Below are 25,749 nucleotides of genomic sequence, written 5' to 3'. Positions count from 1 at the left end.
TTTTCATTCAAATTTATAATGCTTCCCTTCATTCTAACATTCATCCATTACATTGTCTAACATCACTGACTGCTGTAGGTGATGCAGAAGTTTCTTCCCTTTCAGCAACACATTTGTAACACTAATAAAGACCAAAACTGGCTGTTACAGGACAACAGCCATGACCTCTATCAGAATCCACTGTAAATAATACATCAGTAATGAAACATACACATTCTTGAAAAAGAAAAATTATAATCAGTAATTTTATTGTGTGCATCTACATATGACACATTGTTGATGAAGTCACTGGAGAACCTGTAAAACAAGAAGTCCCCAATCAGGAAACCAGGTCAAAACAACCTAGCACAAAGCAAACAGTTTGACAGTTCTGTTCCAGCAGGAACACTTGGCCATGGTGGCCTGTGAGAACAGGGAGGACAAGTGCCTATTTGCCCTGCAGCCCACAGAGAGGGGAACAAATAATGCTTTCCCCAACCAATGAGCACAGGTACAAAATCAGAAATCACTCTAATTCTGGAGAACCGATGTTTCCAGTAACATTCCCCCAGGAAGTTGCTTAGGATGTGAGCAAAATATTCTCAAGCATTCGGAAGAGCAGCCCACCACAGCCATGTGGAAGTTGCCCATTACACATTGCATAGCAGTCCATCAGTTCCTGACACCACGACTCAGCTCCTCAGCACCCGGCCTCACCTCCTTATGCATCCTCCCCTGCAGCAGGTGCATCTCCACCTTTCGTGTTTCGGGTATAGATCACCTGGGCTCGGTGCTTGGACACCAGTTTGATTAACCCTATGAAAAAACAAAAATGTGTCAGTGTGCATGTACTGATGGATGCCAGGGATGTTGAGGTCCTTCCCAGAGAGGCAAGGCAATATATAAGAGAAAATAATAGGGGGCAGCAGCTTATGCGAGTCTTTTGTTCCCATCTGGCTGCAGTTACATCACAACCCATCCTTCTGACATTTTTTCTTAGTACAGCAATGCCTCTATGTAGCATTACTACTGCTCCATACTTTGGAGCACTTCTGAAATGCAAACTAAAGCAGTGTCTCTCCAGAAACAATTTACACATGGAGCACTTTAGATGCTTGCAGGCAAGCAAGGAAAACCAAACAGCCAATTCAAGCAGCTTTCTGGCTTTTTTTCTATGTTTGAGTGCTCACCTTTGCTGAGCAGTTCCTGGAGGGCAGCCCGAGCCAGGGAGCCTCGAATCTTCAGCCTTTCAGAGACAACTGCAGGTGTGATGAGCTTGTAGTTGGGCACTTCTTTGCACAGTTTGTCATAAGTGGCCTTATCAAACAGGACAAGGTTGTTCAACTTGTCTCTCACTTTCCCCTTGGACCACTTCTACTTGAAAAGAGAGAAAAAAACAACACTCCCATAGCCATCTTGTAAGCAAGAACAAAAAAAGGAACTAAACAACGCCCCAAGAACTGCCCCATCAAATGTCTCCGTATCACATCCCAAACTAAAGAAATGGTGGTGAGAGGCACAAAATTGCCTTTGTAAATGCACGTGTTGTAGATAATACCTGCGGTATAAAAATAAGAGGACTAAAGTCTTCTGTTATTCGCGTTTAACACTACTATGTACGACCGGCTGGCAGATGAAGAGCGAGCTCCTCTAACAAGACGCCCGTCCCCGCCCTCCCGCCGCTGCCGGGGCCCGGCCACGCTGCACACGCGCCAGGCCTGGGGATCCCGCCGCGCCCCGCGCCCTCAGGCCCGCCGCCTCCCACCTTCTTCTTCGCTTTGCCGCCGGACTTGTTCACCGGGTCCTTGTCCTTCTTGGCGGACTTGCCCGCGTCTTTCTTTTTCTTATCGTCTTTGGGCGGCTGCGAGAGGATGAGAAGGATGGGGGGTGAGCGGCGAGTCGCGGGGTCGCCCCGCCGGGCACATCACAGCGGCTCCCGCTCCGCTCAAGGGAGCCGCCGGCGTCTCTCGGGGGCCCGGACCCGGCTCACCGCCCGCCCCCCGGCCCAGCCCCGCTCACCATGCTGCGGCCGCGGCTGCTCCGCAAGATGTCGGCGAGAAAGGAAGAGCCTGGCGTGGGGCGGGGGCGGGCCCCGCGGCCATGGCGTCACTGCCGGGGCGGAGAGGGTGGTGCTGCCGCGGCGGGCGGTGCCTCTGCCGGGGCGCTGCGCCATGGCGATTTTCAGCGTCTACGTGGTCAACAAGGCTGGCGGCCTCATCTACCAGCTGGACCACTACGCGCCCCGCTCCGACACCGAGAAGACGTTCAGCTTTCCGCTCGATCTCGTCCTGCGCCCGCACGACGAGCGCGTCGTCGTCGCCTTCGGGCAGCGGGACGGCATTCGCGGTGCGGCGGGTGGGAAGGGCCGGGCGGGCCGGGCCGGGCGAGGCCGGGCCTATTGACTGACTGTGAGTGACAGACTGACTGGTGCCGCCGCACTGTCCCCACAGTGGGCCACGCCGTGCTCGCCATCAACGGCGCCGAGGTGAACGGTCGCTTCACGGCGGACGGGAAGGACGTGCTGGAATTCCTGGGGAACCCCGCCAACTACCCAGTGTCCATCCGCTTTGGCCGCCACCGGCTCTCCTCCAACGAGAAGCTTATGCTGGCGTCCATGTTCCACTCGTGAGTCAGGGGGGGCCGTGACGGGACGGGGGTGGCGCGGACAGGGGTGGTGAGGGGCGCTGAGCGGCCTGTCCCCTCAGGCTGTTCGCCATCGGGTCACAGCTGTCACCTGAAGTTGGGAGCTCCGGGATCGAGATGCTGGAGACCGACACCTTCAAGTTGCACTGCTTCCAGACACTGACAGGTACCATCGGGCCCTAGGCACCCGGCACCGCTCTGCTTTGGCTGGGCTGTTGCTGTGCTTGGCCTTCCTTATGCTCCTGGCATTACGGCTCCAGGGATCAAATTCATGGTTCTCGCTGACCCAAGGCAGACAGGGATAGATGCTCTTCTCCGCAAAATCTATGAGATTTACTCAGACTTCGCTCTGAAGAATCCTTTCTACTCCCTGGAGATGCCAATAAGGTAAGGAAAAGCCCACTTTTAGTAACCTGGCTGCAACCCCTTATTGCTTTGTGCCTATACAGTAGGAAATGGCAGACAGTCCTTAAGTAGCAAAACTGGCTTGAGGGAAGGGGAAGGAAGCCACAGCACACTGCTGTGGAGAGAGACCTGAGCTCTCTCCAGTGCTGGCTCTGCTGGGGAGGTGGGAGGTGCACTTCCTTGACACAAACCCTGCCGTCCTACTGTATATTCAGGCCTATACAAGCTTTAATCTTAACTAAGGACCAAGTCAGACTTCAACAGCAGTCGTGTTGTTGTGTCATAACTTCCTGAATCCTCAAAGGATGCAGAGCCAAAGGATGTGGAGATCCTTTGTTAGCTTTGTTAACTCACTTCCATAGGTAAAAGTCATCCCTTTTGCTTTTCTGATGGTTTCAGGTGTGAGTTGTTTGATCAGAACTTGAAGCTTGCTCTGGAAGTGGCAGAGAAAGCTGGACCCTTTGGACCTGGATCATAGAGAAAGCCTCACCTGTTGTACAGATTCGTCTGAAGAGTGGGGCCTCTGTCTTCCCTGGCTGGCCTCTCACAAAGCTCCCCTCTTCACAGCAGAAACTGCATATCCCCAAGACATGCTTTAGTATCTCCCAAAATACTGGTTCATTCCCTTCGTTGTGAAATGTACCTTGAACAGATTCCTTAGTACTGTTGACATTGGGCCACAGGGCCTTATTTTGCTGTTGCAGCTGTGCTGCACTTGGGTGATGGAGAAAGGGCAGGTCTGCGGCCTTACCACAGTCAGTGCTTTTCTTTCCTGTCATAAATGTACATATATATTCTTCCTGTATAACTCTAACTTCTGGTCTTGCAGAGGGTTTCTGTACAGAAGTAATAAGTGTTTATTAATGAGGCAAATGGCTGTTTGCTTTTCTGTAGGCGAGGATACTTGTGCCAGTGGTACCCCAAGAGGATAGATGGGTTTGGGTGGTTTTGCTTGCACCACTCTCCATAAGACAACCAGGGCCCTTGTGACATTGCTCTATTTTTATTTCACATACAGAAGATCATCATGTAATTAAGTACAAAATGTAACTCAGTTCCATTTTTTTAATTAAGGCTAGCTAACTACTCTTGCAACCAAGGTATTCAGCAAAGTACCTGCATGCAGGTTCTTTACGAGTTGAACTTGCCTCTTTCAGGACCTTAAAACAGTAAATCCTTTTGGGGAAAAACAAGAATACTCAACAAACTCCTGGTTAAATACCTGAGTGTACTTAGTGCAGGGTGCTGGACCTTACTGCTAAGGCTGTCAATGATGGCCCCACTAAGGCTGACTCAAAGGCAGCCCAAGCCCCTGCCTGCAGTAGTGAGAGATGCAACTCTTGACCAAAACCATCCCAGTCTTCACACCTTGTAGTGAAAAAATACAAGCCAATGGTAGAAATGTGGGTTATCATGAAATCCAGCTGCAGAACTTGTGGGTTGGTGGTGGCTGCTGTTGCAATTCCTGCTGCTGGGATAGTTCTGGCTGATTTGCAGAGCACTGGCTACGAGCTGCCTTGGTGGCAGCTGCCTCCCTTGCAAATCATTAACACTGTATGCAGACATTGCACCAGGTGGGGTCAGTTCACTTAGAAGGACCTTCTCTAAACGCCATGAATTCCCTGGAAACATGCCTACCTCTAAATGCCGTGGAAAGCCCTGCTGCAGCATCTCCCACTGTTCCACAGCAACACACTCCTCACTCCTAGCAACTAATCTCACATACAGCTAAAGCCTTGCTGCCATCAAAGCAGGCTGGGCTGCAGTCGTTGCCATTCCCTGGTCTGCTGCTGTCATGTGGCTGAGCACACACAGAGCTCATGCTGAAGTGACCTGGGACAGCTGTGCTTATGCAGTTGGATGGGACAGAGGCAGGCAGCAAAGGCTCGGTTCAGGGGCCCTGAGCGGTGAAACTGATTAATGCCTCTGTTAATGGCTGAGACAAACAATAATGACAAAACTACAGGTAAGTGCACCTGAAGCCAGTCATTTCAGAACACTTGTAGTGGGGAAGCTTGGGCTGCAGAGCCTGCTTGCTTCACTAACAGTGCTGTGAGGAAGAGGTACAGTAAAATCATTGCAAATGTAAACTAGGTGAATTATCACATCTTGAGGGAAAAGGTGATCAGTAGCAGGAACCTTGTGCACTCTGGCACCTGACACTGGATGAAAAGTTGAGACATTTTTATCTAGATTGCAGCAATAGGTAAATTCACTCCTAGGCCAGTTAAACAAAAATGAGCATCATTCACGTCAGTGTGGGAACATCCTTTCCACCAAGCAGCTTATCCTCAGTCAGCCTTCCTGGAAATCCGGCCCATCTTGGTGCGGATGTTTCGGAGGAAGAAGAAAGCCACTGTGCTAACGATACAGGTGACTTCAGCTACCCAGAAGGCTGTGGCCCAGCTGTAGTGCTTGGCAATTGTACTGAAAGGCAGTCCAGCCAGGAAACCCCCAACTGTAATGAAAAACAAACAGAAAGATAACAACACTTGTGCGCTCCCATATTATCTATCAATACCTGCTTTTGTGTATGTAACAACTCCCCAGGCCTGGTTTGAACTTAAAGCACAATGCAAAACGTGTCGGGCACAGCAGGAAAGCATCCCTGAGGCTTCCAGCTCCATTATCTCTCCCTCCTTAGGTGCCTTCCCATGATCAGTAGCTTGGCACCCAGGGACTGGACCATGCCTCATCAAGAACATGCATGGGTTTTGGGTTTTTCTGGGGAAACGGGTATTACTTACCATTGGCCATGAGGGCTACTATGGCATGGGAGGTGCCGCACAGGTTGGCAGGGGCACTTTCGTTGGCTATGACCCCAAACAGGGCAATCGGCCCATACGAGGAGAACCCAAACACAGCTCCCAGAGTCAGAATCCACAGCTGTCAAAGCAAGTTTAAATCAGAAACAGGATCTGTGAACCTCACCACTGTCAGTTAGCAACTGTTGACAATTTTCAGATTCAATACACAGTACCAGGGAGTTTTGATATTTTCAGGCTGACACCAGCTCCCCAGCCTGCAGCCAGAAGAGATACAGCCAGAAGAGATACAGCCAGAAGTCTCTAGAGACCCCCAAATCCATAAAGATCAGCTGCATCTCCACCACTCCATCTTGCTGGCCAGTGCAAGCTCTCCTCCCTCTCACAGTTCTGCCCCCCAGAGCATATAACACATCCTGTGCTGATTTCCAAGAAACAGAACATTGAAGAGAAGGCGGCAATGAGCCCATGAAATCATAGGAAAGAACTGTGAATCAGGTTGCTTTCATAAACAATCCTGGAGCTACCAACTGAAAGCTTTTCTCAGTTTAGATGAATGGGACTGATCAGAGCATGTTTATTTGTGAGACACCTCTTTCTGATAATCTCTATGTTACTAAACTGAGAAACCAAAAAAAAAAAAAAACAAACCCACATAAAACCCCAACAATCTGAACTTCAATGTTAGCTTATGCTCTAAGAAACCTATCTGGGCCAAAATTATCAGTCTCTTGTTTGCACAACGAATGATAAGTAACATCTCCACATAACAACATGCTTTTAGAATTGCAAACACCATTTCAAAAAGCCCAGAAAGAAGTAAGTGCCATCTTGTTTTACAGATGTGAAACAGAAAGGAGTTAGGAAAACACTTGCCAGAAACTAAGTAAGAATGCATCTGCCAGAGCAGAATCATTCTTTCTGATCTCACCCACAAGACCCCTTAGCTGGCTCTATTTTACCTGATGAACAGAAGTCCTTAGAGCCTTCTGAATAAAACTTAGAAGTTACATAGTTAGACTTTTTAAAGTCAGTTAGTGTACTCAAATTATTATAAGAAAACATTTCTTTTTACCAAACTTACAGTAATCTCTTCTCAATGCCCTGGTTCTAAGTTCTGAGGTGCTAACCAGCCTCTCAGGAAAGGAGTAAGGCAGACCAGGGAAAGAAGAAACAGGCAGAGGGAGAAAAAATGCAAGCAGAAACCTCATGTTCTTTTAGGCCTGTAAGATCAGCTAGAGGTTGCAAGGCTAGAGTCCAGAAGTGGTTTTCCTGAAGAAGAAGAAAAAAATGAAAGGAGAGAAGAAGTTTTATTTACTTAGCAATCATAAGGGCAGATGCTAGTCACATCTTATGCAAAGCCTGGAAGGCAGGCTGCCTGCAGGAGCACCCCAAGCCAGGCTAAGCCAGTGCTTCTCCACAGTGCAAACAAAGAAACCCTTGGGAATGGGGAAAAAAACAATCATGCTCCCTGTCATCAAACCTCTCCGTTCTAGGACTATCCCTATAAGCGATGGCCAGCTGCTGCATGTGAATTACCTTGGGAGAGTCACCTGTGACTGTGATCCGAAAGAGAAACATGGACACGCACATCCCAGCCATCATGGAAAGCAGCAGTGCATGCCGAGGATTCCCATAGCTTGACAGGCCCACCTGTGACACAAAGAAGGAAAACTGAGAGTCAGAAACTGGAGGGACTTCCTTTTATACTTGTAGCGACTAACGCCATCCACAGCCCAGTCAGAAACACGGATGGCACATCAACAGCACATCAGTTGGCACGCCCCGTTAGTGTGTATTAAGGGCTGCACACAGTCAAACTGTGCTAAACAAAAGCTCTTAATAATGAGCAATACTTCAGTTATCAATCAGTTCCATCCTGAATCTGCCTCTAGATCCCATCACTGGATTTTAATGTGGATGTTTTTTCCAGACAGAAGACAACTATCAGCAAACAGTTATTTAACATGAAAATCTGGAGACCACAGTAAAGCAAACAAATTAAACAGACTAAACACCTCAAATCTGACAGGCATATTGCAGCCCCTAACATCAACAGAGCTACTCCCCAGTGCCTTCTGGAGTGTTTGGCAGCTGTGCTCATGCACATGGAAGAACTGAGTGTGGGCTGGTTTCTCTGCTGTGCTCATGGGGACAGCACCCCGCCTGAGCAGCTTAGTGAAGCAGCTCAGATTGCTGCTGTGTTCCCTGTCCAGCATGCCCGAGGGTGCACATGACTTACTTTTGCCACTGCTCTATCAGAAAGGTATCCAGCAGCAATGCTTCCCACCAGGCCCCCAATCTCCAAGGCACTCATGTAGGAACTGCCTAGAACACAGATGAAGCAAAGAATGGTCCATGAGATTTGGTCAAAACAGAAGAGCTGCTGTGGGCTCCAGACCAGTCCCACTGCTGTAAGCTCACAGAGGACTTGAGCAGCTCTGCTGGATACAACCACCTGGCTCATCCCTGTTCAGGAATGCCTGTCTGCCAGTCCCAGGAAGGCACCCTGGCACTGAGGTGCTTGGGGCATGCAGTAACTCCATCACTGAGTTATTTCAAAACCTGTGTGTATCAAAGCAGACAACTAGGAGATAGGCAAACAAGTCCCTCAGGTGGAAGGGCCTCTACCCAGGCAAACTCTGGGCAACACCTCCCAGACTGCAGCCCCAGAGCTTAATAATGCATTTCTCCATCTTACCCACAAGCATGGACTGTCCCCTCTCCTGGATCAGAAAAAGCTGTCCCCAATCAGTACAGCACGTTTTCACTCCAAAAACGACCAGGTAGCCTGTTGAGAGCACCCAAAGGTATGGTGAGAGCAACAGCTCTGTCAAGGTGCTGTTGTCGCTGGAGGAACCTGTAGGAAGGTCAGGAGGAATGTTACTGCAGCTCAAGCCACACCAACCAGCAGCCCAGCAGACAGTTCTGCAAGCAGGATCCATGCATGAGAACATCCCCACACAGGGAGGTACTCACAGCTGCTGAATGGTAGTAAATGGCTCTACCACCCCCTTGTCTTGGTGTTTTCAGAATCTGTCATTTTATCCCACATTCATTAAAGATTTGAAAAGAATAATCAAAACATTACTCCCAGTAATTTTCTCTATTGCCATTGTGAGTAAACCTTTCACTACGGTTGTTAGAAAAATTACCTCTAGATTCTTTGGGAGTGTTTTTAAGCTGTGCCTGTGAAAGACACTGCAAAGATCCAAACAAAGATGTTTTCAGATGCTACCTTGATTTTTGCATCAGTCTTCCAGGAACACCAACAAACTTGCTCTCCCCAGAGAATGCTCTGGGGAAACAATATTCTTTTCTTATGCAAAGAGGTCAAGTCTGGCAGCACAGGCATGGAACAGAAGCTGAGCTTCCACTGGCCTTTAAAATCCTACTGAAAACCTGTGTTGCAATTCTCATCCACATGTTCTGCTGTCAGAGAAGCACTACACTCAGTGAACAAACATTTACTAACTAGATGTCCTAGGTTAGGACAGAAACATTGAGCAGAGTCCATCGTGAGCCAGGGGTCAAGAGAGCCTAAGGTGGGGTGAGGGGAGAACTGTCTGTCCAGTGCCAAAGCAGAGGAGCAGAAGGTCAGACATAAGGAAGCATTCCCTGCTGTTGTTTTTCTCTCTCCACTACCCCATCAAAACTGCATTCACAATCTGAGCACACAAGGCTCCAAGAAAACAGGGATGCTGGTGGCAGGAAGACTTGGTATATATGGGGAGAGCCAGCCCTGAGCATCTCAGCAACACACAGGGTGTCTGCTGGCAGGCTAATGAGCAAGGCTAACACAGGGCTAACAGCAGGCTTTTCCCCTGCTCTGTCACAGTCTCAGGAGTCCCTACACCAGTCCCTCCCCAAAAGATCACAGTGGGCCTTGGTTTATACCATTTCTATCCTCAATTACCACAATAAAACTGCTACAATCAACCCATTATCGCACACCTGCCAGACTGTGACTTCAGAAACTGGGGATGACAGGGGTGTCGGTATGCTGAGAGGACACATCTGTACCAGAGTACAGACAGAAGGCACTGCCTGTTTGCATGGAAGTCACATGCTCACCTTTCTTCCCTTTCTTGGCTCCTGGTTCAATGTTGGGCAGCCCAACATCTGACGGCTCATTTTTAATCAGGACAAGGCAAACAACAGAGACAACCATGCAGGTGAAGCCAGAGAAGGACAAAGTCTTGCGCCAATCGTAGTTCATAGACACAAGAGCAGCCACAATGGGGCCTAAGCCTCCAGCCAAGTTCATGCTTGTAGACAGGATAGACCACCAAGTCCCAAACTGGGAAGGCTCAAACCACTGTGCAACAAGAAAAACAGCATGAGGTGTAAAGGAGTGACAGCATACTTGAAAACCTTCCCTTGAGGCCCATGATGTGAGGTTGGGGCAATTCAGACACAGAACTCCAAAAACAGGCAGAGGGAATACCCACACCTCACTACTTCAGTCATGCAGGGAGTTCCAAATGTTACTCAAGTGCCAGCCATAAGAGCTTGACAGGTGCTCACACTGTGAGCCAGCTCAGGGTTATTTCCATTTACAGACCATGAAACTGAGACGTGAGGCAGCAGAAGCAAGTTTAAGAGCACATGGTTTTTGTACTCACTTGCTAGGAACAGCGTCCTCCTGGAGAGGTCTGCTGGCTCAGAAACTTGGATGGATACGCAGAGAGTCATAGGGTAGGTAACTTTAGGACTCGCTGCTGCATTAAGTATCAGACATGATGGGCTCTGCATTACACGGAGCACTCAGAGCCAGAACCACTTGGGTGGTTCTTGTCAGCAGGAAAATGTCTGAGATCTACATTCATGAACATCTTCAGAAAACACCATGGCTGATATTTCTGTTATTTGGGCCCTTCTTTTCTGTGCATTCAACTGTCCTGGGCAGCCCTCTCCTCATCAGCTAGGGGAGGCTAGGTGCTCCACAGAAGGGCAATGAAGTTGTTTATCTCTTCCCCACCCCACCAGTACATGCAGTACATTGATTCCTGGATTTTGCATCTTCTGTGAGGGATCAGCATAAAGCTAACCAATTTCCTTTCCTTCTGTCCTAGGGAGAAAACAATCTGGTCTTCTTAGGTTATCACAAACCCCAAGTACATACAGCTTAGGGACTCATCTCATGCTGTTCCTCCATCTTACCCAGTTTTCTGCCTGAACCACCTGTGATTTGGAATTCCTGAGTTGCCCAAGCGTGCAGACAGAACCATGCTCACTGCCCCTGACCCACAGCGAACCCTGACTTGCAGCAGCAGAGACAAGAAGCCCTGTGTGTCCTGTGTGCCTAAAATACTTCATTCCAACAAAGCCTGTCTCTACGGGGCAGAACTCTAGGTACGTAGGGGCAAGCTCTACAACTGAATCTTTGCTAGAAGAAGCAGATCTCCGTGCACTGAAACTTGTTCCACAGGCTGCAGAATGCAGACAGTGTTCTAGACCTCCTTGGCTGGAAGGGAGTGAGAAGTCCCTCTGGACTCTGAGCAAGCATGATCTGCATAGCCCTGGTGCCAGAACAGATCAAGAGAGCAGTGGCAAGTTCCCCCACCTTTCTCAGCACTCACCTTCCGCAGCACCTTCCCGCAGGGAGGCCAGCCCAGCCCCTGAGCCAGGCCGTTGAGGAACCAGAGCCCGGCGAAGGCCAGGACGGTGGAGCTCCAGGAGAAGACCACGTTGACCAAGCCCACCATGAGGAGGCCGGAGGAGAAGAGCCAGCGGGCGCTCATCTGGTCCGAAAGGACGCCGCTGATGAACTTGCTGATAGCGTAGGCTGCAGACTGGCTGCTGGTGATAAGACCTGCGGCGGGCAGAGCCCGGGGGTGCTTCAGCCCGCAGCACGGCCACCTCCGGGCCGACGGGGCGGAGGGGCCCGGGACCGACACTCACCCAGGTCGTCCTTCCCCAGCGGCACCTCGGCCATGACGGCGGGCATGACGAACGAGAAGGTTTTGCGGTTGAAGTAATACAGCGTGTACCCCACGAACATGGCCGCGAAGATCACAGCCCGGTACCGCCCGTAGCCGCCGGCCGCCATCGCTCCCCGCGGGCTGCAGCGGCCCGGAGCGCTCGGACGGACGGACGGACGGACACGGCCCCGCCCCGCCCCGCCGAAGCCCCGCCCCGCGCCCGCGGAAGCCCCGCCCCGCCGAAGCCCCGCCCCGCGGAAGTTCCGCCCCGGCCCGCCCCAGCTCCCGGCACACACGGCACCGCTCTGCACAGCCTGTCAAGGAAGTGTCGTTTTTATTTTTGGTTGAAGAGGCCAGAATGAAGAACAATGTCAGATGCACATTCGCAGCCGTCGGAGCCCACTCGTGTGTGTGGCGGCAGCAGGGACGGTCCGAGGAGGCAGGAGGTCACGGCCAGGGACAGGAAGATCACACGATTAAGTCGGTCCAAGTGCACAAAATACCAAGGAAGGCAGTTGCCATTAGACTTTCCAGGTTTGGTTGTTTGATCCGTGTCACTGTCCTTGTGACTGACTACAGGATGTGCCAACGCGGCCCATCTTTCCCTCTCCTCTGCATTCAATGTTGCCTTTTCTGAACTTTTTAAAGTATAAACTGAATCTTTTTGTCAAGTCTCACTCCATGATTTTTAGACTCTGCTACAGAGCACAGACAGTTTTTACAAACAGCCTGTGGAAAACAGACACAGCCATATCTCACAGCACAGATCATCTGCCTTCCCAATTTTGTTCCACCTTCCCACGAATCCAGGTATTAATACACCTCCCACCAGCTGAAATCGCACATTTGCTCTAAGTCAGGGCCTCATATGGAAAGACAACAGCACTTCAGGTCTATATCCTTCTGTAATCAGCTTCACAAGAGTTTATGTTCCAAGTTACTTCCTACACCTTAAGATGTTACTTTACTGCATTCTCCTCACAGGAAAGTCATTTTTGGTGACTTCTGTACTGAAACAGAGACAATTCTTGGTGGGCAGTCTGCCACACATAATAGAAGAAAAACAAAAATCAATTCACTAAGTTAGTAGAGGCAAAATCTGCAGAAAGAACAAAAAAATAAATTTACATCTCTAGCCCATTGTGTTGTCAGACTCTTGTTGTGTTCCATTTACATCATGACTAACCAGGTCCATAAGAAAAACAAGAAAGTAACAAGGAAATAAATAGATGCTGGCACTCATGGGATTTCAGGGTGTTACAATTCATCGTTTTTCCTGCTTTCTCCTCCAGCTTCTGCCTTCTCTTTTTTGGACCCTGTGTGATGAAGCAAACTCAGTTTCACACTGCAGTGAATTTCACAGCATACAAAGCAGCACTGAGAGTCTCTGGCATTTGCAAAATCTGCCATAAAACTTGCAGTCCATGGTACAAAGGTTTTGGGGGCTGACACTCAGCTCCATGGAGCTCCAGACATGAACTCTCTGTTAAGAGTGCTGCCCTGGCAGTAGGAGCAGCACAGCAGCTCTCAAGCAGAGCCCGTCTCACAGCTGTGGGACTGGCTGCAAACTGCAGGGACAGGGGCACAAAGCAGCAGTGGTGCATAAGAATTCCACTCTGAACAACAAAAACATAGGAACAGCAAGGAACCAAAATTTGTCTTCCTGTTTGCAGAAATGGATCAAGAATCAGGGGTTCTACCATCATACTACCTCTTACAGATAAAAATCTGCAAAGAAGACCCCAGACACCTTGCACTTGTAGCTCGCAAGTTCCAGATTGTTAGCAAAACATTTACCCACCAGAGTCTGATCCAGGCTTATCATCTATTGCTGCTTTCTCAGCTGTAGGAGGTTCCTTGGCTGGATCAATATCCTCCGGCTTTTCTGTTTAAAGCAAAAAGAAACAAAAGTCAAGGGAGAACACACAGGAGACAAAGTGCAAAGGTTATTAGGTGAGTGAAGGTGAGGTTAAACCAGCCAGCTGTGGTGCCTCAGCAGGACTGTAATCATTCACTCTCACAGCAGATCACTCTACAACACTCAAGAGAAGCACCACAAAACTGCTCCATATTCCCCTCTGAGTGCCAGGCTTTATGTCCCCAGAAGTCCTGGAGACTAACTGGTTGCACAGGCAGATGAACTTTGGAGCTGTGACTATGAGCAGGAAACTTTGCTCAGACCAGAGGAACCAACAGGAATGCTGACAAACAGCACTCCAGATTTAAAAGGATCAGGGCACTTGGGACCTGAGGATCTTAGAAAGTTCAAAAAACTGTAAGTCCTAGTGCCCCAAGAGTTTGTGGGTTTTTTTCCAAATGGCTTATCTTTCCTAGAAGTCAACAAGCCAGCAAGACAGGTACTGACTATCCTTGGAAATTTGAAAATAATTTATACATAGATTTTCCCAGCTGTCTTTGAAAATTAAGAGCAAACTCAATCTCACAGTCAACTACCGTCCTCCCTTCTTTAGCTCCCATTCAATCAAGAGAAACACCATGTGTTACATGTGGCAATTATATAATAGGGAGTTACATACATGCTCCAAGTCTGCTACTTACCTTCTTGTTTCCCCTCCGTGGGAGGGATAGTATTCTCAGTCTCAGGGGCTGCTGTAGTATTCTTGCCTGAATCAGTTTTTGTGGCATTCTTCTCCCTTTTGGGTTTGGGTTTTGCAAACTTGGCTTTATTCAGAAGATACTGAACTTCTCTGTCCAGGGCTGCTATCTTGAACTCTATATCTTTAGAGAGCAGCACAGGTTTCTCAGTAGGAGTAAGCTTGTTCTGTTCAGCCAGTGTCTCATTTTTCCAAATCTGTGGGACGCGAGGGAAGAGGTGGTTTTGGAATGCTTCTGGGTTCTGGGAACTGCTGTATACCACAGTGTCTCAAAGTCACTGCCCCTGACTATTCTGCTTTACTCAGGACAGCTCTCCTCCATGCTACATTTCCACCAGCCTCTCATAGGACATAAGACAAAGAGAAACAAAACCCAGCACCTGCCTTTAAAAATCGAGCGCAGTCAGATCACTGGGCTCGACCCCCACCTTGGAGACAATTCCACATGCAGCACAGGAACCACAATTCCCCCCAGACACAATCGGGTCAGGCTGGGCATTAGGAAACACCGAAACACACAAATGACTTGCTGGTGGCACAAAACCAAAACATGCACATTCTACTCCATGACCTTGAATGAAAGTATAGGTCACAACCCAAACTGCCACGCCACCCTCCCCCAGCATCACCATCCTTCAGTACCGTTGTTTCATTGATGGCTTTTTCCAGTGTACTCAGTTCCACTTCTGTGAATATCTGGTCAGACTCTGGAATCATTCGGGCTCCCCTTGTAGATAAGAAAGCTTATTTTTGTTAAGCCAAGCAGACTGCACTTTGGCAACTCTGTGGTTACAGCTCCAGTAACACAAAAACATCACAGCAACCATACTGGACCCTTCCTGCCCCCTATTTTGGACAGAGCTCATGTGTGCCTGTTCACAGGTCCTGCAGAACAGGACACCAGGGAGCAGGGTCCTGCTTGCTTTTTCTCAGAAAGAGCCACTGACTTTCACATTCACTCTGGTCTCACTCTGCTAGCAGCTCCTACATGACCAGTTGCATGACATTCCTTCCCAAAAGCCTGCCTTTACCTGAGAAAGATGGTGGAGTGATTGAGCAGACTTTCTAGAGCAGCCAGGCGTTCTGGCCACTTTCTCCTTTCCTCAACACGGAAGAAAAGGTTCCTACACAGCTTTTTCAGCTCTGAAAGCTTGTCTTTCAGCTCCTGAAAATGGGGGAGAGGAGAAAGGAGAGATTTAGTTTGACCATTGTTTAACACTGCCAACTCAAGAAGTTATAACTGCATTTGTTTTTCACTCTATCAAATACACAATTTCAGGGCAGTAAAAAGAGCCACATGAATAAGCCATCAGTCAACAGGTTCCTGCTGAAGCTCTTGTAAAAACATCAGTGGCTGAGACAGCTTCTTATTTTGTTCTGTGCATAATGCACTGATGAAGCAAGAAACTCTCAATAACCAGATTACAAAGCCTCTGTGGTCACTTCCATGCCAGTGACAGCTGACTGGTATCCTGACTGCACATAGCAATACCTTTGTTGCAGCTGCATAGCCCTCCTCCTCCATCCAACTGGAAGCCTCACTAAGCTTTTTGGAAATTTCTTCTCTCTGCTCCTCTGTTGAGACAAACTGATATTCCTCTTGGTAAAGCTTGTCCTAAAAAAACAGAGCAAGCACTGGTCAAACACCACTGAGCCTGGAAGCATAAAACAACCACTTGCAACTAGGATGGGGTGTTGCCTGCACCCTTCCAAATCTGAGCTCTGCTCCTAGCATTGCCAGGAGCACAATGGTAATAACACCAGGTGTAGATACACCCACATCCCATGATGGTAACACTGCAAGTCATTATTTCACACACACTTAACACTAGTTGCTTCTTCTGCACAACAGTTCATAAGAAGCTGTAGCTTTTTTACAGTCTGGGGGCAATTTTCAAAGTGTTAGACATGCTGAAGGGAAGCTTCGTTTTGTATGGAGGAAACATGAGCCTGGGAAGCCTAACAGCATTAGAAACAGTGACTGAAAGACAAAATCTGGACTCTTTAAATCAGCTTCCCCCAGCTTAAACAATTCACTCAGATCAGCCAAAAGCTGTGCAAAACACTTCTGCTGCTTTCCTGGAATTCTCATTTCTTTATATCCCTCTGTTACCTGGGTCTCAAAGATGAATGACTCCAAGCTGTTGGCTGACTTTTCTCTTTCCTGTTTCTCTAGATCTCTGATCGTCAAGTCTTGGAGTCTAACATGCAAAGAGAAGAGAAATGAAATGTAGCAAGTACCTTTGGTTGAGCAGCACATCACACACACCGGCTTCTGAGGTCAGCAGTGCTCCATGAGAGCCATCACCATTCCAAAGCAATTCACCTCCTTCATCTAGAGTTCTAACTCAGCAGAGCCATTTCAACCTACTTTTTCATCGAGCTCTTCAATTCATCTTCCTCCAGGTCAGGCACATCATTTACATCCAGCTCCATGGTGATCTCATGGACAAGCTTCTGCTTCTTGGGTGCTTTGATCTTCTCTTCCTCTGTTTTGGTAGCTGTGCTGTCACTGGAACTTTTGGACGGCTCTTCCTCTTTTGCAGTTTCTCTATTTTCTTTGGGACCCTGTAACACAAAGTACGTTCTCAAGCAAGGGAACAGATTTTCAGATTCTGCAACTCTTTTCAAAGGCAGGGCATTTCAGAGAAGGGAGAATTCCACTGAGGAAATGCCATTTCTTAGGTACTAAAACCAGTCCCGTTCCTTTAATCTGATGCTCACCTGAGGCTCTAATTTCTCGCCTTCTTCCTTTCTCTGTGACTCTGCTTTCGGAGAGGCAGTTTCTGCTTGATCTGAAGACTGCTCTCTCTCTTGTGCCTGCTCTTCACCAGCATCTACAGTATGGCTTTTCTGGTCTTGTTTCTCCCTCTGTTCTTCTTTAACTCCTTCAGCTAGGCTCTCTTCTTCTTCCTGGTCATCACAAGCAAGTAAAGTTAAAAGCAAAACAAAATGTTTAAAATGTGGAAATTCCACACAATGTTTCACAGAACAGGTAATTCTACGTAACTGCCACAGCAAGAGAAAGGGGCTTCCTTCCAGTAGCAGTAATCCTGGGGCTCACCTGAACTGACTCTGTCAGGTTCTCTCCGGTCTCCGGTGTAGGGCCACCACCCCCAAACAGGCTAGAGATAGTGTTTCCCAGTTCTGTTGATGTGAGACAAAAAATTCAAAACGTTACATATCCAGAGGAAGAAAGTCATCTTCAGCTCTCAGTCCTTCCCCTCACAACTGCAATGATCACCAAGGGGCTCCCTTGGTAGAGTAGGTGAGCTTCACACACTCCAGACTCCTATTGCTCCAACCTCCCCTTGTGTGCACAGACAGCCACACATGCAGTCTGACTGTGTAATTTGCACACCCCAAACCCAAAGAAACACAGTGCTTCTAGTTATTTCAGCATCTACAGGTAACAACAGTCAGTATGAATATCGAAGTTCCGCATTTACTTGTCAGTGTTGACTCCTCCTCCAGCTTGTCTTCCACCAAGGCCTCAAACACTGATTCCACCTTGGAAATAGAAGCTCAGGATTAGTTTTAAGCAGGGACCAGAGAGAGGGATAGAACTGAAAAATACATCAGCTGACAACCATCCCAATGGGTGGTGCTTACCCGGTCAAGACTCAGTACACCACTCTCATCCATGTTGAAGTGTGCTTTGATGCCTTTGGATTCATAGTCCGAGTGCTTCTTGAAACTGTCCCCAACTCCCTTTAGCCTCACAGTAGTGAGATTGAGAGAACCAAAAACTCTGATGACACAGAGACAAAAGCAGAGAACTCAGAGGATAATAGTGCTGCAGGACAGCCAATCCCTGCTCTCGCTCATGCTGGTGGCAATGGGCAACTGCAAAAAGCAGGAACTGGCAGGGCCCTGTTTGCTAGAGGACATGCAGCTCAGAAAACAGATTGTTTTCAATCAGTGCCAGTCAGACACATTGGCAATACATTTCCAGTCAGGCAAGTTGCATTGCCACAGAGCTGCCGGCTCGGGTGCTAGGCTTAACTCACCTCAGGTCATCCTGGCTCAGGAATGTCAGATCTCCATAGTTGACATAGAACTCAAAGTCATCTGTGTAGCGGTTGAAAGTGATTACTTTGCGCTGGGGATAGGGCGCCATGCGCTGGAACAAAATCCTCTTGTTATGCTTTAAACTCCTGGATTTATTATCCTCCTCAACTTCACGAGTAAACTCCACCTGCATCACAAACAGAGAATAACACTCAGCAACTGCAAACTGTGGCATCTTACATCACCAGTGTTCGGCTGCTCTGCCCCATGCAAAAGTCAGGGGGTAGGCAAATATTCCTTGACTGATATTTACATATGCCTGGCTCCTTGACTACTGCACTTCTATTGTAAAGACCTCCTTCTGCTTTCTTTATTAGATTGGCAGAAAGATCTCCAGAGCTTCTAGGCTCAAAGGAAGTTGAGAGGTTCCAACCTGGATTGCTTCTCCCAGCACAGCCCCATAGCTTGCACAAGAGAAGGAAAACCAAAGGTTACCTGGATAGGAAACACAGCAGCATCCCGAACAATGAAGGGCTTCACCTTAAAGGCTTTGCTGAGAGCAGCTGCCTGGTAGACTGCACCCATAGCAGCAGCCTCATCGGCATTGATATTCTTGCCCAGCTCTTCTCTACGAAGCGAAAAGCAACAGACATGAAGTTTGCAGCCTCTACATAAACAGCAGCTTGTCAGTGGGAGACAGACTAGAAGGGGGCCTCACATACTCACTTGCCCACAGCTTTCAGCAAAACCTCCTGCACTTTGGGGACCCGTGTGGCACCGCCAACTAGAATCACCTGGTCAATTCCATCCTAGGGATTGGAAACAGTCACCTTTTCTTAAGAAAGAAATTTTGGAAAGCTAGGTCCAGGGCTTCCTTATGCTCCTTCCCCAGTCACCACGTGCTGACACGGTGCTCTAAGTACACCCACACTACACCCTACTGTCCCCATGCAGGCCAGTGCCCAACAGATCTCAGATGAACATCAGCTGTGCCAACAACGAGGCACCTGGGGTGACATGACCACCTGAAACATGGGGCTTGACTCAAAATTAGACAAACTATAGCTCAGTGCCACAGGAGACAGTGACCCCAAGAGCCAGTTGGATCTGAACAGACAGAAATAGAGACTCTAAGAGGTAACTCAGTATCTTGCATTGAATATCAGATCCCAAAGCTGATCAAGAGTCACGGCACCCTGGAAAATAAGCATTTAACCTGCAGTGACTCCTTCCAAAGGACTGCCACAGGTTTGGTCCCACTGCAGCCCGCAACAGGGAGTGTGCAAAGGAGAAGCCCAAACACCTGTAATTCTCTTTCCAGACTTGTTCAGTTAAAACTTCAGGAGTAAGACCAGAACCAAGACAAAAAGGGGAAACATCATTACTTCAAACCTACAGCACAAGCGTAAAGTGTTTTAAGACAAAGAAGCCCCTCCTCCAAGTCCCTAATTTCTGGTAGATAGTGCAGGGGAAGCGTGACACACTCCTGCTCGACACTGCAGCAGGCAAACTCTCTGCAGCACCAACATCACTGTCACAATAGGAGGCATCTACCTCCTAACAGTCCTGATAACAGAACCACTGACGCCTCAATCATAATGTGGCAACAGCTCCACATACAAAAGCTTCAGGCTTGGTAATGAATTTTCTTAAACCCACCATGTTCATCTCTGCACTACTCAGAGCCTGCTGCACGGGTCCTGGGACACGCTTGAACAAGTCGGAGCACAAATCCTCAAATTCTTGTCTTGAGACCTTGGCTTTGAAGTCTATGTCATCCAGCAGTCCCTCGATCTATCCAGAAAAAGAACGGGCAGAATGAAATTAATTGTGGAGCATTTTCCAAGCAAAGTCCTTGCCCAGTGTGCAAATAGTTCTGGCTTTTGTAACACGCAACAGACCTGACCACACTCATCTGAACCCTACCATTGCTAAAGTGATGAGAGCATGGAACATGGGCGTAACAGACAGCTTCTCTCAGTGAAAGTTTATTTAACATACTTGAACACGAATAACTCTTCTTCAATCCACTCAATCACCGGTGCTACCAAGCGGGCACAAGCTGAGAGGGACCACCAGGAGCGATGCTCCTCAGCAGACCTGTGCTGCAGAGGGACAGTGTTCCCTTACACCAGTCCTCAACACACCCCACACTTAGCCCAAAAAAAAGCAGGAGCCCCCAGCAGAAGTTCAGACCTGTGCCATGTGGTCAGCATTCGCACTCAGCACAGTTTTCAGGCGGTTGGCCTCCTTCAGCAGTTTGGCCATGGCCCGAGGATTCTTCCGGACATCTTTTGAAGGGTGCTGCTCATTAAAGAGTTTTGCCAAGTAGTCCCGGAGACGAAACTCCATCTCTAAACCTCCAAGAGTACGGTCAAACCTGAGAAAAAGAATGAAGGGAGGTGTAATATCTGAAACCAAACTGAAATATAAATTTCATGTATTTTTTCACAAATATGCAGAGCAGCAAGTGGTCAAAAGTAGCTGCAGTATTACCAGCTGTAATGACAGTGAAAGAACAAAGGTTGTCCCCCCAAAACAACACACTATAATGAAAGAAAGAAAAACAGAAATAAAAGATTCATTACCACAGCAGCCTTTCAACAGGAAATTTCATAATGTTTTAGGTAAGTGCCTTATTGCCAAGAATGTCAAACAGCTGAGAAGCCAAAGGACAACTGTATCAGGTCCCAGGTATTTTCTTGAAAACAGCAATATAAATGCATTAGAGTTAAAATTGCTGGGCTGGGTATGAACAGCACTCCCCTCTTTATTTGGGAATGCATTAAGTACACTGTATTTTCATTCCTCTCTAGAAGTGCATTCTTCCTTTTCCAACTGATACACTCTATAAAATTACATGAAATGGAATAGGCTCACATGGCTTGAGGCTATCAAAGGCAAGCCTAAGTCAAACTAAGTACACTGGTTCCCTCCTAGGCTCCTGGAAGTTCTCAGTTACCTCCTACAAAAGACAGCAACATTAAAATTATTCCCAACTGGAGCCATCTTGCTCCAAATGTTTCCCCTTCAGCTATCTAAATTACTGAAGCCTCACTGCAAAATTCTACATGATGAGGAGATTGTGAAACAAGTGGTTTCTTTCCTGACACCTGTGGAATTTGTGCAACTTGCGTGGAATTCTTACCCAATGCCTTGGATCTGCAATTGAGGTTGGGTTCCCGAGTCCTTAGTTTTCACTGTCTGATATGTGACAATAGTACAAACAGTGCTTCCTGCTCCCATGTCGTAAAACATGATATTCTGAAAAGAAAAGCTGTGACAGTGAAGCAGAAACACCTGGATATACCCCATGAATAAGGAAAGAACCCTTTCAGTGTGATACAGGCCACAACTATCCACTCCCTGGACTGATTTTATACCCTAAGGATAGGAGTCATATTTTGACCAAACATGGGCAGTATTCAGGGTCATGTTTGACAGGAGACAACAAAACTTCTAATCTATTTCACAGTTCAAAACCCAAAGCTTTGCTCTTTCTTCAGCCTCAAGAAAATCAAGTACTTCTGAGTCAATGTTCCAATACTTCAAGCAATCACTGCTGTTACTTTCTCCAGCTGATGGGCAAGGAACAAATACAGGTTTACAAAATGAGAACTCCCAGGATCTGCCCTCACTCCAGCAGCTTTCAGGCTTCACCACCCATGCACACAGGGCTTAATCTCTTCGTCTTGTTGATGAACACATGAAAACAGAGGAGATTGCTTGATCAGCAGAGTCCACTGTAAGTTCTCTGAATTTTTTCTGCAGCACTTTCTCCCCTGAATGCAGGCAACTCTCTGCATCTCCCAAATGCACTTACCTGCGCCGTGGCATTGATGTCTTTCCTCCTAAAAACTCCATAGTTCAACGCTACAGCCGTGTTGTCATTGATAAGCTGCAGCACCTTGAGGTCAGCCATGCGGGCAGCGTGCAGAACTGCTCTCCTCTCTGCTTGGTTGAAGTAGGCAGGAACTGTGATCACTGCATCTTTGATGGACTGCTCTAAAACAATTGCAGGGAACTCTGCATCAGTGTAGCTACATGCAAAGACTTCTTGAGACAGAGTGACAGCAGCAAACCCAGAGAAGGCAAGGTGAAGACTCACACAGGATGCAACCCTGCAGCAGCAGTCAGGGTCCCTAGGGATGAATCTCTCTGTATCCTACTGAAACCAAGCAGACTGGCATATTTGCACAAAGCCAAAAGTCTACTTGACCTCACTTTCATGCGTCACGGTACTCTCAAATGCTCTGGGTAGCCTTCCATTTCAACAAGTACTATCTTCACAGAGCCTAACATTGTCACTGGAACATATTCACTCTCCAGCAAAAAGTCTTTGGACTTTTTGGCTACACTTTGGCTGTAGTGTCACTGACCACATGACAAAGCCTCCTAGTGATTTATCCACTTTTCATTACTATAGTATTTCATTAGCAACACAGCATGAAATAAGCATGACAGCCTCTTCTCTGTTAGCAAGTTTCTCAGCAAAGGGCTATTTTTGCTCTTTTAGTTCAGCTCCAACAGCAGGTTTCCATCCAGAATAGCTACAGCACAGCCTTCACACAGCCACTTCCACTCTCCCCTGCAGCCACCTCCCATGTGCTTCCACTCTGAATAAACACATGAGACAGAAAACATTTTTCTCCAGAGACTGCCTGTAAGACTCTTTCACTGCACGGCTAGGTGGTAAATGGGGTGTCTGCCCCGAAGAGTAAGATTAAGATCCCAAACTTGCCCAATATTAGAAACAAATGATAACTGGATAGCTGCAAAGTCTTGCTTACAGCCTACAGCTGGAGAGAACCAACACCCTGTTTCTAAAACTCCTGGGTTTCTGAACGTTTTTGGTCTCTGTTTGAATCCTATAGCTACAAACACATACATATACAAACAAGAAAAAGCTAAATCCTTCCAACCTGCAAATTCCTCAGCCAGACCACGTGAATAGTTCAGGACCATCCCCAGCATCTCCTCGGGAGAATACTGTATCGTTCTACAGTGGGAAAGAAAATGATGGCATCAACAATGAATTGCAGAAGCCTAGCAGCTGAAATCCATCCCACAAAGAACTCAGAAGCAGCCACTTACGGGGACAACTTGAAGATAACAGTCTGTCTTGTCTCATCCTTCACCAGCTCATGCTCTGGGAATCGGGACTGGTACAGTGCCACGTGGGGATTATCGATCCGCTTACCCAGCAGATCCCGAAAGTATCGGAATGCCACCTTGGGCGTCCTTATGGACTGCAGAAAAAACCCCACATCACCCACTTGCATTCCTTCAGTTACGCTGTTCTCAAACCAATCTCTCCCAGATTATGTGGGGAACAACTCTTGCTATGGGATTATGAGCACACAGATATTAAACAGAGCCAATAGCACACCAAGGAGAAGTGCAGGACAACAATAAAACACTGTTTCAGACATTTATCACAATGTGGAATAGATGTATTCTGTGAACAGGAACTCTTACCATCCCCAGCGCGCTATCACCAAAGAGACGCTCGCTCTCCTTCAAGGAAACAACCACGGGTGTTTTCCTTCGTGACTCCCTGAGGAGACAGAAAGAGGAATAAACCAATTGAAACAGGTGAACATTCCGATCTCCAGTGAAGAAGGATGTTGTTCCCATTCCAGGACTGAGGGGCTACCACAGAAGCTGCCCCCTCCTTCAGTGCTTTTATTTAGACTATTTTGCTTTCCTCCCCCCTATATCTATACAGTATCTATAACTGCCAAATTTCAGGGAATTGTGTGAGAAATCTTGTTACCTCCAGACCCCCAGAAATCAAGGATGTACCTGATCATATGTCCTCTCTCACCTGCAGATTCTTCACTCAGTGGCTTGAATATGGGCTGCAGCAGCAGCAGCTGAATGCAAGAGATTTACCTGTGCTGTAAGTGTGGGGTTCGAACAGCTGCAGCAAAAACAAACCTGGCTCTGTGGGGAACTATGAATCAGGGGACAGGTGGGAACTGGGTGCCCCTTTGGGTTTGCACCACAACCTGTCCTTAACCACGTGGGCCTTCGGCACTTGCTGGAAAGGCACCCAAACACCTTAAAGGTGAGTTAACAAACCGCCCTGGACGATGCCCCGCAGCTGCCCCCACCTGGGGCAAGACTGAGTCACAAGCCTGCGCGGGAGGACGGGAGCCTTCCTCTAGCAGCACAGGAACAGGGAAGGCCGAGTGCCAGCCACCCTCACTGTCCGCCGGCTCCCGGGGCGGGGGGAGGCTCCAGCCGCGGCAGGACAGAGCGGACCCGCCGCGCCTCCCGCGGCAGCACCGCAACAGCCGCTCACTTGTTCAGGACGATCTCCATGGGCACCCCGGGCTTCACGATGGCGATCTTCATCGACTCGCTGCCCACGTCCACCGACATCACCGCCACCGGCTCTGGAAACAAACCCTCGGTGAGAACCTGCTCCCGCTGTGGGCAGCCAAGACAAGGACGGCCCGGACAGGGGGCTGGGGTGGCACTTTAGCACCGGCCGCTCCTCCCCAACGGCCCCGCAGCGTCGGCGTCACGGCCCAGGCTGGGAGAGCCCGGGGAACCGCCGCCTCCCCGCACCGTCCCGCACGTACCTGCGGCGGGCAGGAAACCGAAGAGAAGCAGCCAGGGCAGCGCCCAGCTGGGCAACCGCGCCATGCTCGGCACCGCTCGGCTGGGTTCGGCTCGGCTGGGTTCGGCACCGGCCGGCTAGACTCGGCTGGACTCGGCCCGGCCCGGCGCGCGGAGCAGCCCCGCCGCGGCGGCCCCGCCGTCTGGCCCCGCCCCCGCCCGCACGCGGCAAGTGCCCATTGGCGCGGCTGCCAGGGCCAGCCCCGCGCGCCAATCCCGCAGCGCGCGCGCGTCCATTGGGCCACGTCGGGGGAAGCCGGAAGGAGTCACGACCGGGAGCCGCGGCCCCATTGGCCGAGGCCGCCGGCAGCGGCGCCGCGGGGGTTGGCCTGAGCGGCGCGCGTGCCGGCCTCACACGTGAGCTTGCGCGCGCGCCTCACGGCAACTGAACCACGTGCGATCCGCCTGCACCGTGTGCGCCCCCTGGCGGCCGAGAGTCGCCTCGCGGCCAGGCCCCCACAGAGCCACGCCTCCTTGTACACCACGCCCCCAGACCCCGCCCTGGCCCGGCGCGGTTCGCTCCCGGTTCTGGTTTAACTCGGGTTCGGTACGGCTCGCGTGGACTCAGGCGGGTCCGGCACATCCCCAGGCCCTTCCCTCCTTCGCGCTCCGCACCCTCCCCCATTGGCCTCTCCCCGTCCCGATGTTCGGGCTCTTCTCGCTGGTGCCTCCTGCACCTTTCTGCGGTCCCCACAATCTCTCATGCGTGCTGCCGTGCCCTTCAGCCCTCTCCCGGTGAGCTCCTAGGGGCCCCTGCCCAGTGCCCCCCCTCCGTCCCTC

At 49.2% G+C, this 25,749-nt stretch overlaps 4 protein-coding genes across 5 annotated transcripts; 1 reads left to right on the top strand and 3 right to left on the bottom strand.

Moving 5' to 3' along the window:
- Window positions 1–231: 231 nt before the first annotated feature.
- On the bottom strand, window positions 232–2,095 carry RPS25 (ribosomal protein S25). The gene is made up of 5 exons (XM_086861339.1): window positions 1,999–2,095; window positions 1,745–1,840; window positions 1,170–1,353; window positions 697–795; window positions 232–297 (listed from the first exon to the last, which is right to left on the bottom strand). Exons 1-4 carry the CDS (start codon window positions 1,999–2,001, stop codon window positions 701–703), a joined length of 378 nt encoding a protein of 125 aa, XP_086717465.1. The 5' UTR covers window positions 2,002–2,095; the 3' UTR covers window positions 232–297; window positions 697–700.
- On the top strand, window positions 1,689–3,900 carry TRAPPC4 (trafficking protein particle complex subunit 4). Its single transcript, XM_023941337.2, has 5 exons — window positions 1,689–2,325; window positions 2,430–2,604; window positions 2,685–2,788; window positions 2,883–3,009; window positions 3,427–3,900. The coding sequence occupies exons 1-5, from the start codon at window positions 1,851–1,853 to the stop codon at window positions 3,503–3,505; spliced, it is 960 nt and encodes a 319-aa protein (XP_023797105.2). The 5' UTR covers window positions 1,689–1,850; the 3' UTR covers window positions 3,506–3,900.
- A 111-nt stretch (window positions 3,901–4,011) lies between these two features.
- SLC37A4 (solute carrier family 37 member 4) lies at window positions 4,012–11,951 on the bottom strand. 2 transcript variants are annotated; one of them, XM_023941314.2, is made up of 9 exons: window positions 11,697–11,951; window positions 11,375–11,607; window positions 9,867–10,110; window positions 8,494–8,652; window positions 8,035–8,120; window positions 7,332–7,445; window positions 6,999–7,064; window positions 5,775–5,913; window positions 4,012–5,485 (listed from the first exon to the last, which is right to left on the bottom strand). In XM_023941314.2, the coding sequence occupies exons 1-9, from the start codon at window positions 11,842–11,844 to the stop codon at window positions 5,319–5,321; spliced, it is 1,356 nt and encodes a 451-aa protein (XP_023797082.2). In that variant the 5' UTR covers window positions 11,845–11,951; the 3' UTR covers window positions 4,012–5,318. The 2 variants fall into 2 exon arrangements, with proteins under 2 accessions (XP_023797082.2, XP_023797084.2); XM_023941316.2 differs by lacking the exon at window positions 6,999–7,064.
- Window positions 11,952–12,033: 82 nt separating this feature from the next.
- Window positions 12,034–25,300, bottom strand: HYOU1 (hypoxia up-regulated 1). Its single transcript, XM_086861332.1, has 24 exons — window positions 24,933–25,300; window positions 24,650–24,743; window positions 23,821–23,899; window positions 23,437–23,591; window positions 23,265–23,341; window positions 22,166–22,347; window positions 21,491–21,606; window positions 20,539–20,722; window positions 20,002–20,136; window positions 19,069–19,151; window positions 18,838–18,970; window positions 18,342–18,529; window positions 17,944–18,082; window positions 17,781–17,841; window positions 17,396–17,478; window positions 17,056–17,244; window positions 16,703–16,899; window positions 16,445–16,532; window positions 15,824–15,946; window positions 15,363–15,496; window positions 14,974–15,058; window positions 14,276–14,528; window positions 13,518–13,601; window positions 12,034–13,032 (listed from the first exon to the last, which is right to left on the bottom strand). Exons 1-24 carry the CDS (start codon window positions 24,994–24,996, stop codon window positions 12,974–12,976), a joined length of 2,985 nt encoding a protein of 994 aa, XP_086717458.1. The 5' UTR covers window positions 24,997–25,300; the 3' UTR covers window positions 12,034–12,973.
- Between the last annotated feature and the right edge of the window lie 449 nt (window positions 25,301–25,749).

The sequence above is a fragment of the Cyanistes caeruleus genome, chromosome 23 (genome assembly GCF_971803275.1).
Source record: "Cyanistes caeruleus chromosome 23, bCyaCae1.hap1.1, whole genome shotgun sequence".
In the NCBI taxonomy this organism is placed as follows: Eukaryota; Metazoa; Chordata; class Aves; order Passeriformes; family Paridae; genus Cyanistes; species Cyanistes caeruleus.
This window is presented reverse-complemented; position numbering and strand designations above follow the sequence as displayed.

Excerpts from the sequence above, each read along its gene's own strand:
- TRAPPC4 (XM_023941337.2), top strand. The coding sequence starts at position 1,851 with ATGAGAAGGATGGGGGGTGAGCGGCGAGTCGCGGGGTCGCCCCGCCGG. Across the intron at positions 2,326-2,429 it reads GCAGCGGGACGGCATTCGCG|TGGGCCACGCCGTGCTCGCC; the intron begins GTGCGGCGGGTG and ends CTGTCCCCACAG. Across the intron at positions 3,010-3,426 it reads TCCCTGGAGATGCCAATAAG|GTGTGAGTTGTTTGATCAGA; the intron begins GTAAGGAAAAGC and ends TGATGGTTTCAG.
- RPS25 (XM_086861339.1), bottom strand. Across the intron at positions 1,354-1,744 it reads GCGGCAAAGCGAAGAAGAAG|AAGTGGTCCAAGGGGAAAGT; the intron begins GTGGGAGGCGGC and ends CTTTTCAAGTAG. Across the intron at positions 796-1,169 it reads CCAGGAACTGCTCAGCAAAG|GGTTAATCAAACTGGTGTCC; the intron begins GTGAGCACTCAA and ends GTTTTTTCATAG.
- SLC37A4 (XM_023941314.2), bottom strand. The coding sequence starts at position 11,844 with ATGGCGGCCGGCGGCTACGGGCGGTACCGGGCTGTGATCTTCGCGGCC. Across the intron at positions 10,111-11,374 it reads GCGGGAAGGTGCTGCGGAAG|TGGTTTGAGCCTTCCCAGTT; the intron begins GTGAGTGCTGAG and ends CTTGTTGCACAG. Across the intron at positions 5,914-6,998 it reads CAGGCCTAAAAGAACATGAG|CTGTGGATTCTGACTCTGGG; the intron begins GTTTCTGCTTGC and ends TTGCTTTGACAG.
- HYOU1 (XM_086861332.1), bottom strand. The coding sequence starts at position 24,996 with ATGGCGCGGTTGCCCAGCTGGGCGCTGCCCTGGCTGCTTCTCTTCGGT. Across the intron at positions 23,592-23,820 it reads GTGATAGCGCGCTGGGGATG|TCCATAAGGACGCCCAAGGT; the intron begins GTAAGAGTTCCT and ends TTTTTTCTGCAG. Across the intron at positions 23,342-23,436 it reads GTTATCTTCAAGTTGTCCCC|AACGATACAGTATTCTCCCG; the intron begins GTAAGTGGCTGC and ends TTCCCACTGTAG.